The sequence below is a fragment of the Chiloscyllium plagiosum genome, unplaced genomic scaffold (genome assembly GCF_037043375.1).
Source record: "Chiloscyllium plagiosum isolate Xiang-an unplaced genomic scaffold, Cpla_swu_hap1 HiC_scaffold_7, whole genome shotgun sequence".
Taxonomy (NCBI): Eukaryota; Metazoa; Chordata; class Chondrichthyes; order Orectolobiformes; family Hemiscylliidae; genus Chiloscyllium; species Chiloscyllium plagiosum.
The window spans coordinates 109,885,674-109,898,342 of record NW_028270145.1 but is presented as its reverse complement, the minus strand read 5'-3'; the positions used below and the strand labels follow the sequence as shown (position 1 = coordinate 109,898,342).

Below are 12,669 nucleotides of genomic sequence, written 5' to 3'. Positions count from 1 at the left end.
AAGAATTTGTTAGCTCCCCCCTCTCTCACCTAGTCTCTTCCCACCAGCCAGGGAAGGGTGTAATCGTGTGGGATTGTCACTGGGCTACTCATCCAGAGGTGCAGGTAATGTTCTGGGGACCTGGGATCGAATCCCACAATGGTGGGATTTGAATTCAATTTTTAAAATGTTTTAAAAGAAATTTCGATATAGGAGTCTAATGATGGAACAATTGTCAACCGTTGGGGGAAACTCCATCTGCTTCACAAATGTTACTAGTCATAGAATCCCTACAGTGTGGAAGCAGGCCATTCAGCCCATTGCACTCCAAAGAGTCTCCCACCCAGACCCACTTCCCTACCCTATCCCTGCAACTAGTGGCCTGCTAGCAGTAGTCAGGATGCGCGGCAGAAAGTATGTCAGGAGATAGGAAAGGAATGTAAGCAAGGCACTCTTACAATAAACATGGGAGACTTCAACGTGCAAGTAAACTGGGAAAATCAGGTTGGTAGCGGATCCCAAGAAAAGGTATTTGTGGAATGTCTCCAAGATGGTTTGTTGGAACGGCTTGTGATAGAGTCCAGTAGGAAACAGGCAATTCTGGATTTGGGAGCTTGATTAGGGAGCTGAAGGTGAAGGAACCCCTAGGGGCATTGACCATAATATGATCAAATACACCCTGCAGTTTGAGAGGGAGTAGATTGAATCAGATGTAACGGTATTACAATTGAGTAAAGGTAACAACAAAGACATAAGGGAGGAGCTGGTGAGGGCTGATTGGAAGGGGAGCCTAGCAGGGAAGATGGTGGAGCAGTAATGGCAGGAGTTTCTGAGGGTAACCCGGAAAGCACTGCAGAAATTCATCCCAAGGAAGAAGAAACATACTAAGGGGAGGATGAGGGAACCGTGGCTGGCAAGGGAAGCCAGGGACAGCAGAAAGCAAAATAAAAGCATACAATGTGGTGAAGATTAGTGGGAAGCCAGAGGATTGGGAAGTCTTTAAAAACCAGCAGAGGATCTAAAAGCAATAAGAGGGGGAGAAGATGAAATATGAAGTAAACTAGCTAGTAATAGAAGAGAAGATTGCCAGAGACTTTTTTTAGATCTATAAAAGGTAAGAAAGAGGAAACAATGGACAATGGGCCAGTGGAAACTAAGTCTGGAGAAATAGTAATGGGGAATAAAGAAATAAGGCAGGTACTGAATAGATACTTTGCATCAACTTTCACAGTGGAAGGCAGCAAACCAGAACTTCAACAGAATTGGGGGCAGAGGTGAGTGTAGGGGCTACCACTAAGGAGAAGGTACTGGTAAAGCTGAATGGCCTGAAGTTAGATAAATCACCCGGACTGGATGGACCACACCCCAGAGTTCAGAAAGAGATAGCTGAGGAGATTGTGGAGGTGTTAGTGGGGATCTTTCAGGAATCACTGGAGACAGGGAGGATCCCAGAGGACTGGAAAATAGCTGATGTAACATCCCTGTTTCAGAAGGGAAGGAGGCAGAAGAAAGGAAACTAGTGGCCAGTTAGAGTATCCTCAGTCATTGTAAGATTTTAAAGTCCATTATTAAGGAGGAGATTGCGGAGTACTTGGAAATGCTTTGTAATGTAGGGCTCAGTCAACATGGCTTTGTCAAGGGGAGGTCACACCTGACATATCTGTTAGAATCCTTTGAGTGAGTTAGACAAAGGAGAGCCAGTGGACGTGATCTATTTGGATTTCCAGAAGGCCTTTGACAAGATGCCGCACAGGAAACTGCTAAATAAGATGAGCCCATGGTGTTATGGGGCAAGGTACTGGCATGAACAGAGGATTATCTGACAGGCAGAAAGCAAAGAGTGGGGATAAAGGGGTCTTTTTCTGGATGGCAGCCAGTGACTGGTGGAGCTCTACAGGGGTCAGTGTTGGGACCACAACTATTCACGTGATTCATTAATGATCTGGACAAAGGGACTGAGGATATTGTTGCTAAGTTTGCTAAGATGACACAAAGATAGGTGGAGGGACAGGTAGTGTTGAGCAAGCAGGAAGGCTGCAGAAAGACTCGGGCAGGCTAAGAGAGTGGACAAAGAAGTGGCAGATGGAATATAATGTGGGAAAGTGTGAGGTTATGCCCTTTGATAGGAAGAATAGAGGCATTGACTATTTTCTAAACAGGGAGAGTCTTCAGAAATCTGAGTACAAAGAGACTCAGGAGTCACAGTTGAGGATCTAGTTCAGATTAACATGTAGATTCAGGTGGCAGTTAGGAAGGCAAATGCAATGATAACATTCATTTCAAAAGGGATAGAATAGATCTTAATCAATTAGGTCGATGACTGAAGAGTGGCAGTTGGAGTTGAATTTGGATAAATGCAAGGTATTTTGCAGTTTAGTAAAACAAACAACAGCAGCACCTATACAATTAATGGTCAGGCCCTGGGGAGTGTTGTCGAACAGAGAGACCTAGGAGTTCAGGTACATAATTCTTTGAAATTTGCATCACAGATAGGGTGGTTAAGAAGGTGTTTAGCTTGCTTGCCTTCATTGCTCAGACTATTGAGTGCAGGAGTTGGGATGTCATGTTGAGGTTGTACAGGATGTTGGTGAGGCCTCTTCTGGAGTATTATGTGCAATTCTGGTCACCTTGTTATAGGAAGTTTATTATTAAATTGGAGAGGGTTCAGAAAAGATTTACCAGGATGTTACTGGGAATGGAGGGTTTGAGTTATAAAAATAGGCTGGAAAGGCTGCGACTTTTTTCACTGGACCATAGGAAGTTGAGGGGTGACTTTATTGAGGTGTATGAAATCATGAAGTTAAAAAACACCAGGTTTAATATAACCTGGTGCTGTGTGATTTTTAACTTTGTACACCCCAGTCCAACACCGGCATCTCCAAATCGTGACATCATGAAGGGCATGGATAAGGTGAATAGCAAAGGTCTTTTCCCCACGGTGTGGGGGTTCAAGGCTAGGGGGCATATTTTTAAGGTGAGAGGAGAAAGCTTTAAAAAGAACACGTAGGGCAACTTTTGATTTGATTTGATTTATTATTGTCACATGTACCTAAGTACAGTGAAACGTTGTGTTTTGTGTGCGAGACAGGCAGATCATGCCATCCAACGATCATCAGGTGATTGAGCAAAGTGAGGAATATAAAGTTACGGCTGCAGAGAAGGTGCGCAAACAACAAGATTGACATTAGATTTGAAATTTGAGAGGTTCATTCAGAAATCTAATACAAGCAGGGAATAAGCTATTCTTAAACTTGAACTTGTTTACGCAGAGAGTGATTCAGATGTGGAATGAACTTCCAGAGGAAGTGGTGGATGTGGGTCCGGATACTACATTTAAAAGACATTTGGTTAAGTTCAGAATAGGAAAGGTTTGGGAGGATGTGGGCCAAATGCAGACAGGTGGGACTAGACTAGTTTGGGATTATGGTCAGCATGGACTAAAGGGTCTGTTTCTGTCTGTGTGACTCTATAAAAGCAGAGATGTACTGCTGAGGCTGCATAAGGGTCTGGTCAGACCACATTTGGAATATTGTGATCAGTGTTGGACCTTGTACCTAAGGATGTACTGGCATTGGATGCGGTTGAGAACTCTGGGTCTCTACTCGATGGAGTTCAGAAGGATGAGGCGGGGTCCGTTTGAAACTTACAGAATACTGAGAGGCCTGGATAGAGTGGATGTGGAGAAGATGTTTCCGCTAATAGGAGAGACCAGGACCTGAGGGCACAACCTCAGAGCGAAGGGGTAACCTTTAGAACTGAGGTAAGGAGGAATTTCTTCAGCCAGAGGGTGGTGAATCTGTGGGAACTCATGGCCACAGAGGGCTGTGGAGGTCACGTCACTGAGTATATGTAAGACAGAGATAGAAAGATTCTTGATTAGTAAGCAGATTAAAAGTAATGGGGAGAAAGCAGAAGAATGGAGTTAAAAAATATCAGCCATGATCAAATAGTGACACAGACTTGATGGGCCAAGTGGCCTAATTCTGTTCCTGTATCTTATGATCTTATAAGAGAATACAGGGTCGTGGGGACAAACGGGAAAGTGGAGATGAGACCATACCAGATCAACCATGACCTTACTGAACTGTGAAAGAGGTTCAAAGAGCCTAATGTTGAAAAGTGTGGCATTGGCAAAACACAGCAGGTCAGGCAGAATCCGAGGAGCAGGCGAGTTGACGTTTCAGGCCTAAGCCCTTCATCAAGAATGTGTGATGAAGGTCTTAGGCCTGAACCATCAATTCTCCTGCTCCTCGGATGCTGCCTGACCTGCTGTGCTGTTCCAGCACCACACCCTTCGACTCTGATCTCCAGCATCTGCCGTCCTCCCTTTCTCCTCTTTAAAGGGCTAATGGCCTGCTCCTGATTCCACACCCTCTTTAGCCCTGGGACCAGCCTTCTGAATCTTCTCTGCACCCTCTCCAATCCCTTTGTATCCTTTCAAAAGTGCCCAGGAGGAGGCGCCATACTCCAAATAAAGTCAAACCAGTACTTCATTAAGATTACCCTCAGCCGAGGATCCCATTCAACCCTGATGGAGCATGCTCACTGGGCAGCTTCCATCTGAAGCATGCAGGTTGAAGGATAGGTGGTACCCCTTGACTGACCCCAGACCTTACAATGTGCCAATTTTGAAAACATCTTACTTCACACAAGGTGCTTTTCCACTTCCTCAGTGTGAGGTCTGTCTCTGGGCACTGAGCTCCTTCACAGAGTAAGGCCACATCCGAACCTGTATTGGTCAAACGACAGAAAGATGGAAGGAGTTTTGCATTTCTCTAACACCTTCCTCCTTCTCAAGATGGCCCAATCCAGCCAGCAAAAGGCATGTGAATTGTCATCACTGTTGTAGCACTGCAAGCAATTTCTAAGGTAAATGGTTATGCATTTATAAGGTAATGGTTCACAAGCAGTTAGTGTGTGTTTCACCTACTACTGAGTTCCACCCACCCTGACCATGTCACACAGCTTTTGAGGGCCACATGAATATGCAAAGGGAACAGATGCGTTCTGTACATAATGTTAGAGTCCTTAGTAGTTATGCTTCACTGATAACGAAGTCTGTACCTTTTGCTATCAGACAGTAAATTACCTTCTTACCTTGGACAAGTGCCACTTCCGTTTCAATGTCTGTTCTCTACTATTGAGAATTGGGCAGGGCCGAGACTTAGCATAGACAAAATAAGATTGATGGTGAAACTTAAAAGTAATTGATGGGTTGCCAATGAAGCCGGCTGCTTTGTTTGGATGGTGCCAAACTTCTTGAGTGTTGTTGGGGCTGCACCCATCCAGGCAAGTGGGGAATATTCCTGACTTGTGGCTTGTAGATGGTCGACTGGCTTTGGGGAGCCAGGAGGTGAGTTACTCACAGGAGGATTCCTAACCGCTGACCTGCTGTTGTATTTATATGGCTAGGCCAGTTCAGTTTCTGATCAATGGTAACCCTCATCATGTTGATAGTGGAGGATTCAGTGAGGGCAATATCATTGAAGTGTCAGGAGGAGATGGTTAGGTTCCCTCTTACTGGAGGTGGATCAATGCCTGATACTGTGGGAGGCAAATGTTACATGCCAATCTAGCAGCCCAGTGAACATCCCCACTTCTGATCTTCTGATGGAAGGAAGGCCATCGATGAAGCAGCTGAAGATGGTTGAACCTAGGACACTACCCTGAGGAACTCCTGCAGAGATGTGCTGGAGCTGTGATGACTGACTTCCGATCTCCACAACCATGTGTTCTGAAGAGCAACCTCCTAACCTAGTGTCAATTCTGAGTTATAGCTCACACATTGTAAGGGTGGGGGGGCGGTCAAGACGGAATGAAGGAACTTTTCCAGAACAGTTAGTTTTACCCCTTTTACTCCTTAAGATTCTGAAATTTGCTTCTGTTCTTCGTCTACGTGGCTTTATTTCGAGTGTAACCTGTGGCAGGCATTGCCTAGGCGTTTAATTTAGTCTTGTCTGCATTTCGAGTAGGGCGATGGTGCTGAGGGATAGAATCGCTACTTATCAACCGCACTCCCCTCCGCTCTGTGCCTCACCCATGTATTCCTCTCCTGGAGCCTATTGTCCTTGACCCAAGGTGTTTCCCTGACTCAACTGAGATTACCCATGAAGCGGAGACCAGGGATGGGAGGTGGCTCCTTTCTGGTGTGTGAGGTTCAGTTCCTGATGCAGTGAACAGCCAACAAGAGGAGCTCTGACTCAGGCTAGTGTTCAGGCTCCTGCCCCTTTGGCCATGATCCAAGCTGACTGGAACCAAGGCAGGGAGACAAATGGGGCCCGCGTGATACAACAGGCACCAAATGGAAGACAGAGGAAGCAGGGAGGACAGAGATTAATGTGAGAAAACTGTGCAAAAAGCAGTTCAGCCGCATTTTAATTAAGAGTAAACCAGCCTGTCAAGAACAGGGCAGACTGCTGAACGATCTTGAAGACCAAAGCCTTGCACGAACCCCTTTCAGAGACAAAGCAGAGAACTTTAAGAAATTGCCTGACAACTTTTCCATTTCCAGAATGACACTTTCTTCAGTTAGTCAGGCGATATTTTAGTGATCTGAGGGCCCCTGTGCTGGTAGAACAAATGAGCTGCTTTTAGAATGTACCAGAACTCGGAGTCAGTGAATGATATGTCAAGCTGATACATATTCTGAATACAACTGACTCTACCCAAGTCCCTTAGGTCTCATATTGTGCACAAACGTATTTCATTTAGTCATGGCACCTGCCAGCGTTTTATATTCGCTCATGGATTATGGCCAGTATTTATTGCCCATCTTCAGTTGCCCCTTGAGAAGATGGGGATGAGCTGCCTTCATGAACTGGTGCAGTCCATGTGCTGTAGGTTGCTCTTAGGGAGGGGATTCCAGGATTTTGACCCAGTGACACTGATGGAATGACGATATATTTCCAAGTTGGGATGGTGCGTTGCTTGGAGGGGAACTTGATGGTGTTCCTAGGTATCCACTGCCCATGTCCTTCTTGATGAAAGTGGTCATGAGTTTGGAAGGTGCTGTCTATTTGGATCTTTGGCAAGTTTCTGCAGTGCATGTTGTAGTTAGTACACACTGCCGCAACTGTGCGTTGGTGGTAGAGGGAGTGGATGTTTGTGGATGTGCTATCAATCTACTGGGGTGCTTTGTTCTGGATGGTATCAAGCTTCTTGAGTGTTGTGCCAATTCCCTGATGCCCCAGAGAAGGATGGGGTGAGCTGCCTTCTTGAACTGCTGTAGTCTTTAGGCTGTAGGTATCTTTGCTGTTAGGAAGCAAGGTACAGGATTTTGACCTGACAGATGCACACTGATCTACAATTGGGAGATCAGTGAGAGTTCCCGAAAGTCAGGGTCCCCCTTCTCATTAGGTTTTGTGGGGATCTTTGTTAGAAGGTTGAAAAAGTGAGACTTTGCTGTAACATTCTCTCTCTTTCTGTCATGTCTATGCTCTATGGTGTTTCAACATGTAGGAAAGTCATAGACAGCAAGTAACATAGAACATAGAATATTACAGCGCAGTACAGGCACTTCAGCCCTCGATGTGGTGCCGACCTGTGGAAGCAATCTGAAGCCCATCTAACCTACACTATTCCAATTTCATCCGTATGTTTATCCAATGACCATTTAAATGCCCTTAAAGTTGGCAAGTCTACTATTGTTGTAGGCAGTGCCTTTCATGCCCCTACTACTCTCTGAGTAACGAAACTACCTCTGACATCTGTCCTATATCTATCACCCCTCAATTTAAAGTGATGTCCCCTCATGCTAGCCATCACCATTTGAGGAAAAAGGCTCTCCCTGTCCACCCTATCTAATCCTCTGATTACCTTAAATGTCACAATTAAGTGAGTGGCACAGTGGCTCAGTGGTTAGCACTGCTGCCTCACAGCCCCAGGGTCCCAGGTTTGATTCCAGCCTCGGATGACTGTCGGTGTGGAGTTTGCACATTCTCCCTGTGTCTGTATGGGTTTCCTCCAGGTGCACTGGTGTCTTCCCACAATCCAAAGATGTGCAGGTTAGGTGAGTTGACCATGCTAAATTTCCATACTGTTAGGTGCATTAGTCAGAGAGAAATGGGTCTGGGTCGGTTATTCTTTGGAGGGTCAGTGTGGACTGGTTGGGCCAAAGGGCCTGTTTCCACACTGTAGGGAATCTAATCTAAGTCTTCCCTTTAATGAAATCAGCCTTTCCTCATGAGACCTTCCCTCCATACCAGGTAATATCCTGATAAATCTCCTTTGCACCCTTTCCAAAGCTTCCACATCCTTCCTATAATGCGGTGACCAGAACTGTATGTAATACTCCAAGTGCGGTCGCACCAGAGTTTTGAACAGCTGCAGCATGACTTCATGGCTCTGAAACATAATCCTTCCATCAGTAAAAGCTAACACACCATATGGCATCTGAACAACCTTATCAACCTGGGTGGCAACTTTCAGGGATCTATGTAAATGGACACCGAGATGTCTCTGCTCATCTACATGACCAAGACTCTTACCATTAGCCCAATTCTCTTTATTCCTGTTGTTCCTTCCAAAGTGAATCATCTCACACTTTTCCGCATGAAACTCCGTTTGCCACCTCAGCCCAGCTCTGCAGCTTATCTATGTCCCTCTGTAACCTGCAACATCCTTCAGCACTATCAACAAATCCACTGACCTTAGTGTCATCCGCAAATTTACTAACACATCCTTCTACACCCACAATTAGCTCATTTATAAAAATGACAAACAGCAGTGGCCCCAAAACAGATCCTTGCAGTATACCACTGGTAACTGAACTCCAGGATGACCATTTCCCATCAACCACCGCCTTCTGCCTTCTTTCAACTAGCCAATTTCTGATCAAACTGCACCCTCAATCCCATGCCTCTGAACTTTGTGGGGAACCTTATGAAATGCCTTACTGAAATCCACATACACCACACCAACCACTTTACCCCCAACCACCTGTTTGGTTACTATCTCGAAAAACTCAATAAGGTTTGTGAGGCATGGCCTATCCTTCATAAAACTGTGTTGACTATCCCTAATCAACTTATTCTTCTCTAGATGATTATAAATCCTGTCTCTTATAAGCTTTACCAACACTTTACTCACAACCAAAGTAAGGCTCACTAATCTAAAATTACTAGGGTTGTCTCTACTCCCCTTCTTGAACAAGGAGACAACATTTGCCGTCCTTCACTCTTCTGGCACTATTCCTGTAGTAAATGACGATATAAAGATCAAAGTCAAAGGCTCTGCAATCTCCTCTCTGGCTTCCCAGAGAATACTCAGATAAATCCTATCCTTGTGAAACTCAATCCCATCTAGTCTAGTAGCCTGCGTCTGAGTATTCTCTCCGACAACATTGTCTTTTTCCAGTGTGAATATTGACAAAAGATATTCATTTAGCACATCGGACTCCACGCACAACTTCCCACTGCTATCCTTGATTGGCCCTAAAACCTATCTTCCCAACACTGGAACTGAAAGGGTTCAATAAAGAGGCATGTTGCCGAGGCTAGGCTGAAATTCCCTTGGGTCCAGAGGCGAAGGAGTGTTTGAAATGTAGGTGTTAAAGATAATGATAGGAGTTGGGAGAATTGAGACCAAATAGATTTTGAGTAGAAGTAAATTGACAGAGAGAAACACCTCTCTCTGGTGCGGGAGTCCAGAACATGGAGGCGGAGAGCTTTCAGGAGTGATGTCTGTCAGCAGTTTTTCACACAAAGTGTGTGGAGATTTGGAAATCTCTCACCCTAAACACTGTTGAGGCTGGGAAAGGGATCAATTGAAATTTTTGAGATTAGTGGATTTTTTATATTGGCATGTGTATCTGTACTAAGGCAAGTACATAGGGTTAAGATACCATCAGTGCTGCCTCACAGCGCCAGGGACCCAGGTTCAATTCCATCCTCAGGTAACTGCCTGTGTGGAGTTAGCACATTCTCACTGAGTCTGTGTGGGTTTTCTCTGGGTGCTCCAGTTTCCTTCCATTGTCCAAAGATGTGCAGGTTTGGGTTGATTGGCCATGGTAAATGGCTCATAGTGTGCAGGAATATGTAGGCTAAGGGGAATTACCCATGGGGAAATGCAGGGTTATAGGGTAGGGGTTAGGTCTTGGAAAGATGCTTTTTGGATAGTCAGTGTGGACTCCATGGGCTGAGTGTTCTGTTTCCACACTGTAGCAGTCCTATGAATCCAGGTGAATGGTAAAACAGAACTGATGGGCTGAATCTTTATCCTCCCATATGGGGTGCTGTTGTCATCTTCTCTTTGATGCAAAAGTACCAATGATTGGTTAAACAATAAGTTGATTGGTTAAATAATAAGTTGGGTTCTTTATTTGAAGATAAAATTATGACCAAATGAACTGAAGTCTAAGTATAATAATCTAGTTGGAACGTTGGATCAGCCATGATCCTATTGAATGGCAGAACAGGCTCAAAGGGCTGAATGGCCAACTTCTGTTCAATTTCCTATGGTCTTAGCTCCACTCCTGCTTCTAGACTAACAACAAGCTATGTAGCTGGTATACCATATCCTGTCTTCGGTGATAATGATTGACAGTAAGTTGAGCTATGTCCCCTTAAAGGTGCATGCACATGACATCGCAACATGGCATTATTAAGACCCCAGCGGTATTCCGGAATCATCAGGAATTACCAGTTAATCAACACAGCATTGTTACTAGCAATGCAACAAGAAAAGAATTGCAGGCTTTTAAATAGCTTGAATTTTATTCATTTGCTGTCTCTGCTTTTTTAGATTAGATTTAGATTAGATTACAGCGTGGAAACAGGCCCTTCGGCCCAACAAGTCCACACCGACCCGCCGAAGCGCAACCCACCCATGCCCCTACATTTATCCCTTACCTAACACTACGGGCAATTTTAGCATGGCCAATTCACCTGACCTGCACATCTTCGGACTGTGGGAGGAAACCGGAGCACCCGGAGGAAACCCACGCAGACACGGGGAGAATGTGCAAACTCCACACAGTCAGTCGCCTGAGGCAGGAATTGAAACCGGGGCTCAGGCGCTGTGAGGCAGCAGTGCTAACCACTGTGCCACCGTGCCGCCCATGGTTACAGAGTTACAGAGGCACTGTAGATTAGAATTGAACAAAGGTATCCGAAGTGCTTATGCCCGAAACGTCGATTCTCCTGTTCCCTGGATGCTGCCTGACCTGCTGCGCTTTTCCAACAACACATTTCCAGCCTATCCGGAATATCGAATTGGTCAACAGCAAGTCTGTCGCTATCCACTTGGCCACAGGAAGGTGGAATGCCATGAGGATGGACATGTCAGGTGACCAAAGGAGGAGGGGTTACAGGGAGTGGACAGGTAATTGGAGGTCAGAGGTCAAACAGAGTCACACAGCACGGAAACTAACCCTTCGATACAACTCCTCTGTGCTGACCAGATATCCCAATCTGACCCAGTCCCATTTGTCAGCATTTGGCCCATATCCTTCTAAACCCTTCCTATTCATAAACCCATCCAGATGCCTTTAAATGTTGTAATTGCTATCTGCTTCCATCACTTCCTCTGGCAGCTTGTTCCATACATCCTTTTCAGCCTCTCCCTGTAGCTCAAATCCTCCAACCTGGCAATATCTTGGTAAATCTTTTCTGAATCCTTTCACAACATCCTTTCTACAGCAGGGAGACCAGAATTGCATGGATTATTCCAAAAGTGGCCTAACCAATGTCCTGTACAGCCACAAAATGACCTCCCAACTCCTATACTCAATGGTCTGACCAATAAAGGAAAGCATACCAAAGGTCTTCTTCACTATCCTATCTGCCTGCGACTCTACTTTTAAGGAACTGTGAACCTGCATGTGAAGGTTTCTTTGTTTGGCAACACTCCCCAGGACCTTACCAATAAGTGTATAAGTCCTGATTTGCCTTTCCAAAATGCAGTGCCTCCAATTTTGGTGTCATCTGCAAACTTACTAACTATGTTCACATCCAAATCATTTATATAAATCCAGCACCGATTCTTGAGGCACACCACTGGTCACAGGCCTCCAGTCCCGTGACCAACTGTCCTGAAAATACATCCAATCAAACTGGCAATCCCAACATTACTGATTATGAAAAGATCCCATATTGTTGAAAGGTATGATTTACATGAAGAGTTACAGGAGAGAAACACCATACCGTTATGATGGCTGCTATTGGTCTCTGCGGGTGATGAGACGAGAGTTATGGCAGGGATCAAATATTCGAAGGATGGTGCTTGGACCAGTGGTAATCTAGACAGCACATAAAAGAGATGAAGGGAAGGGAAGAACTCTCATTAAAACAGTTGATAAAATTAACTGATGCATCACCACACTCTCATTGTTTGCACTGAGCTTCCCTCTTCCCAACAGACACAGGTGGTTCTGCTACAATGTGACATCATGCTATAGAAAATCGCACGATGGGAAACTGCTATAGAAAATTGCTAAGAAAAAATCACTATATCATTCAGTAGAAAGTTTGTGCTATCAAAGCAACATCCACAATTCGTCAATTGCATTATAGCCAATTCGCGCTGACGAAATACTCGTGATAGCAGAATTACCTATCGCACTATACTGAAAGAAGGGGCTGCAATTTATTACTAAGGGGCTCTTCTACTTAGGACAATGTCCGCTCTAGAGGGAGGTTACTCTGTGGGATTCCCTTCCTCAGGAGGCACTGGGATTGGGAGGGGATGCCGGGT

The 12,669-nt window shown here is 45.1% G+C and overlaps 1 protein-coding gene across 1 annotated transcript in view; it reads right to left on the bottom strand.

The window, feature by feature from the left end:
- slc23a3 (solute carrier family 23 member 3) overlaps positions 1–12,669 on the bottom strand; it is a 140,462-nt gene that overhangs the window by 107,216 nt on the left and 20,577 nt on the right. Inside the window, exons 3-4 of the mRNA XM_087989351.1 lie at positions 12,120–12,214; positions 4,623–4,708 (exon numbers count right to left, since the gene is read on the bottom strand). Coding sequence (XP_087845477.1) covers positions 4,623–4,708; positions 12,120–12,214 — 181 coding nt within the window. The remainder of the gene's footprint in view (positions 1–4,622; positions 4,709–12,119; positions 12,215–12,669) is intronic.